This window comes from Ochotona curzoniae, unplaced genomic scaffold (genome assembly GCF_017591425.1).
Source record: "Ochotona curzoniae isolate NIBS_2020 unplaced genomic scaffold, NIBS_Ocur_1.0 scaffold_4506, whole genome shotgun sequence".
In the NCBI taxonomy this organism is placed as follows: domain Eukaryota; kingdom Metazoa; phylum Chordata; class Mammalia; order Lagomorpha; family Ochotonidae; genus Ochotona; species Ochotona curzoniae.
Genome location: NW_024467119.1, coordinates 13,017,235 through 13,022,276, shown reverse-complemented (window position 1 = coordinate 13,022,276; position 5,042 = coordinate 13,017,235). Strand labels below are relative to the sequence as shown.

Genomic DNA, 5,042 nt, shown 5'->3' with positions numbered 1-5,042 from the left:
CTGTTGGGGAAGATAACACTTATTTGTTCCGTTATGATATTGTCCCAATATGGAATGATTTCTTCGTTTTTTAAAAATGCCATTGACTATTCCAGGCCATTAAGTCAACAGTCTGTAGATAACCTAGCAGAATGTCCCACATTCTGGTTATGGATGCATATTTCTTTGGGTGGTGCTGGCCATATTATACCTCCTATACCTCCTATAAAGGAATGTTATACCTTGAGACTTGCTTCAGATTAAATATATTTGGGGTTAATATTCCATGGGTGGTGTTAGGTATTTAATATGGAATTACATCTAGAATAATGTGATTGAAGAAAAATTCTATGGGGTAGCATGAATTTGAAAATGAATGATAGGTTGTATTTTATATTTTCTTTCAAAATACATCTTTGTTTTGTTGTAGAAACATGAGGAGAGAGGGAGAAAAAGGCAGAAGAGGAAGTGGGGACAGGGAGGGAGGAGAAAGAGACAGAGACACAGTGAGAGAGCGAGGGGGACCTGGAGAGACAGACTTCCAAAGAGGTCAGGGAGATGCATGCAGGCACATACAGACACAGAGCTGAAGGAGCTGAGTGTATGACCCTGGTGGTTAGCCAGTGACAAATTTACATGGAAGTCCTATAAATCCAGTTGCAATTCAAGACTGGCAGTCTGGAAACAGAAAATTCTTCCTTGGATGACTCTGCCTCTTCAACCTTCAGTTGCTTGTATGAGGCCCAGCCACACGATGGAAGGTAATCTATTTTACTCAACATTTACGGACTTACATGCTAAGCATACTTAAAATTACCTCCACATTGGGCTCAGGGAGGTGGCCTAGTGGCTAAACTCCTTGCCTTGTACGTGCCAAGATCCCATATGGGTGCCAGTTCTAATCTGGCTGCCTCACTTCCCATCCACCTCCCTGCCTGTGGCCTGGGAAAGCAGTCAAGGACAGCCCAAAGCTTTGGGACCCTGCACTCACATGGGAGACCTGGAGGAGTTTCCTGGCTCCTGGCTTCAGACTGGCTCCTCTTTGTATATCTGACTTTCCAATAAAAAATAAAAATAAATAAAGCATTTAAAAAGCCTCCACATAAACATTAATACCAGTGCATAGACAAGCATCTGTATGTCATAATCTAATCAACGACATGAAGTAAGCGTGACACATACAATTCTATTTGTATACATCTAGAGTGCCCACTTCACATATTTCTTGTCTCCAGTAGGCCTGTTTTCTTTCATGTTACAATAAGGCTCTACCTTTAAGTGAAGTAAGTTGTTATTTCTAGATTGCTTGTAATTATTTCAGCATTTTCAAACTTTTTCTATTTCCCAATTCTTCATGATATGTTTAGTATCATTACAAATTATGACATGGCGCCTGGTGCAGTAGCCTAGTGGCTAAAGTCCTTGCGTTGCACACTCCAGGATCCCATATGAGCACCAGTTTGAGGCCTGGTACCCTGACTTCCCAGCCAGCTCCCAGCTTGTGGCCTGGGAAAGCAATGGAGGACGACGCAGAGCCTTGGGACCCTGCACCTGCGTGAGAGACCTGGAAGAAGCTCCACGCTCCTGGTTTTGAATCGATGCAGTTCCGGCCATTGTGGCCACTTAAGGGATGAATCAGCTGACAGAATATCTTTCTCTCTCTCTTTCTCTCCATATACCAGACTTCCCAGTAAAACTAAAATAAATCTTAAGAAAAAAAAGAAGCATGATGTATTTTAACCCAGAAAATGTAGAAAACATAATAGCATGAGGTTATCATTTCAAATTGTAATCCACAGATATCTTTGATATAGACCCCGCACTTACAGAGTCTCTTCCGGCATGAGAATCATATAGCAACAGCTGTAAGCAGATAGTCACAACAGCGTTGAGATTAGACTGTAGCACTCTGAGGAGTACTCCAGTACTCTGTACAGTACTCTGTACTCTGTACTCTGAGGAGTACTCCAGTACTCTGTACAGTACTCTGTACTCTGTACTCTGAGGAGTACTCCAGTACTCTGTACAGTACTCTGTACTCTGTACTCTGAGGAGTACTCCAGTACTCTGTACAGTACTCTGTACTCTGTACTCTGAGGAGTAACTCACGCTCAGCATTGTTGACAGGAAAGCTCCCCGCGGGCTTCATTTCCAGTCAAGCTCTTAAAGGCATTCAGAAATACTAATGTAGGCTTCTGGAAAAATACAAAAGGAATAACTTCTCCCATCCGAAAACTCCCTGACCATAAGTCAAATCTCCACATCATTTCATTCATCAAGTTTCAAAATGATATGGCATTCCTAAACTCCCCACATTCCTTCTTGATTTCTTTGGAATTTCCCAAAATTTTTACTTCTCATTTGCTTGTCTCTTCATGGTGACGAATACATTTAATACCTGGAGCAAGCAAGGAACAGACCCTGGCACTTTTTTTGGCGATGGCCCAGGGACCAGTTCAATTTAACACCGGTCTGTTTTAATCATTCCCTAATTTTGCTCTTTCTGGAAGAACTGACGCTTGCATTTAGTTCTGACTGTGACCTTCAGGACAATAGCTCAGACTCAGCTCTTTAACTGCTACTGATTTTAGGTAGAAAGTCCAGCTCTTTCAGATTTAGTTCCGAGTGTAGTCCCTTGGCTGGCACTGAATTTGGATGTCTTCCAGTCCCTTGCGTAGAAACTATGGCAACAAGACTTATCCACAAGATTTGTCCTTGCCAGACAAGGGCTGGCAGTGCCAGGGGTGGGTGCACAGGTGCAGGGTCATCTGAACGTGCACAGCACACTTGTACCTGGCACTCAGATCTCTGATGTGCTTGTGGGCATCACTGATCATTGTTTCAGAAGGTCTAAAAGGTATCTCTCATCTGATCAGAAGTCATGGCGTGGTTTAGAAACAAAAATTGATTACCTTGAGTTTCTTACTGATTGTGAGAAATGTAGAAACTAGTACATGTATTTTATCAAATGTGATTTTTACTTAAGAGGATATGAAGAAAGCTCAGTGGCTGTGTTTAATGCGTGTCTATTACTAGAGAAGACCCAGTGACACCGCCTGTTTAGGTCTGCTCCTGACCTTCAATTCATCCTAAAGATTCGGAAAATATTCTTTCAATATGAAAATCGGATGGGAATGAAATAGTGAATTTCATGGAGGTTTCAAGGGACAGAGTTAACAGCCTGCCTGGGGGCTGAGCCAAGGGGCAGACACAGCCTTGCCCTGACTGTTCTCTTCACTGCGTGTCATTTACACGAGCTTATGTGGCAAGCATTCCAGAAATGGCTAAAAGTAAGACTAGATACAGCTCAAACCATACTAAGATTGTGTTGCAAATAAATAGAGCAAATTATTTTTTTTCTGTTCCATACCCAACCTTCGGCAGAATCAAAAAGGAGAAAGAAATCAAGTCTTATAGAGTAAATATAGGTTAGTAAATATTTTAAATTGCATGTAGGTAGATCAAAATATGGATTTGATGATAAATTGTAAGATAATTAAGATAATACAAATTTAATCCTGTTCATCTTAAGGGAGAGGAACTTCTTTATAGTTAGTGGGTGTTATTTGTGGGTTTTTTTTTTTTTTTTTTTTTGGCTTCAGGACGCAGCAGGGCAAAGCAATTACAATCCAAATCACCTTTGTATTCAGCAGTGATGCTCCTAGTAACCCCTTTTAAGAATCTTTCCTATGTAAGTATTGTGCTTGTGTAACAAAGATAAAGTGTTAGCAGTAACTCAATTATCTCATCAAGGGTGATTCTCATATGCTACGATTTGATTTGATTAATTGCCAAAAACTTCACTGGCAATGATGTTTAAGCAAGAAATGATGAAACTAAAGCAGAATTCAAGCACACATGCAAACACACTACACGTGTGCTCTTCCCAAACACGCTCCATTACCCTGATGCAAATCACGGAAGACAACACAGCCGAGCACCCACTGCCAAGGCTCACCCACACCGGCCAGCCGACACCCACTGCCAACGCTCGCCCACACCGGCCAGCCCGACACCCACTGCCAACGCTCGCCCACACCGGCCAGCCGAGCACCCACTGCCAAGGCTCGCCCACACCGGCCAGCCGACACCCACTGCCAAGGCTCGCCCACACCGGCCAGCCCACACCCACTGCCAAGGCTCGCCCACACCGGCCAGCCGACACCCACTGCCAACGCTCGCCCACACCGGCCAGCCGAGCACCCACTGCCAAGGCTCGCCCACACCGGCCAGCCGACACCCACTGCCAAGGCTCGCCCACACCGGCCAGCCCACACCCACTGCCAAGGCTCGCCCACACCGGCCAGCCGACACCCACTGCCAAGGCTCGCCCACACCGGCCAGCCCACACCCACTGCCAAGGCTCGCCCACACCGGCCAGCCCGACACCCACTGCCAAGGCTCGCCCACACCGGCCAGCCTGACACCCACTGCCAAGGCTCGCCCACACCGGCCAGCCGACACCCACTGCCAAGGCTCGCCCACACCGGCCAGCCGACACCCACTGCCAAGGCTCGCCCACACCGGCCAGCCTGACACCCACTGCCAAGGCTCGCCCACACCGGCCAGCCCACACCCACTCACCAGTTTCAAGGTCTCCAGCACACCCTCAGCATTGGACGCCGTGCCTGTGTTATCTCTTGTCTGACAGTTTCATTGACATCTGCAGAACTTACTTACGTGTCATTAGGAAGTTTAACGTGACTTTAAGCAAGTTTAAGAGAGCTAAATAAACTCTATGGAATAGTAATTCCATGAATGCAAATTCTCTTCACTATCTCGGGTTCTCTACTTCCTGGAACCACACAGCTTACCTTGTCACTACCGGATTCTCATCTCTGACTCCATGTCCAGGACCACTCAAACTTAAAATTTTGTTAAACTAAGAAAATAATGGAAACATGGGTCTCACTGAAATTTCAAACTGTGAAAAGATCAAATTAATTCTATGAGTTTTTTTTTCACTGCCAAGGCTTAGTAGGTATAATTTATAAATAAAATTCATGCTATGCTATAAAAATATATGCTATATAATATGATGTTTTGATAGCTATAATGTTGTG

General features: G+C 44.6%; 1 protein-coding gene across 1 annotated transcript; it reads left to right on the top strand.

The window, feature by feature from the left end:
• The first annotated feature begins 733 nt into the window (after positions 1-733).
• On the top strand, positions 734-4,627 carry LOC121147287 (extensin-like). Its single transcript, XM_040967107.1, has 2 exons — positions 734-740; positions 3,801-4,627. Exons 1-2 carry the CDS (start codon positions 734-736, stop codon positions 4,625-4,627), a joined length of 834 nt encoding a protein of 277 aa, XP_040823041.1.
• Positions 4,628-5,042: the final 415 nt, after the last annotated feature.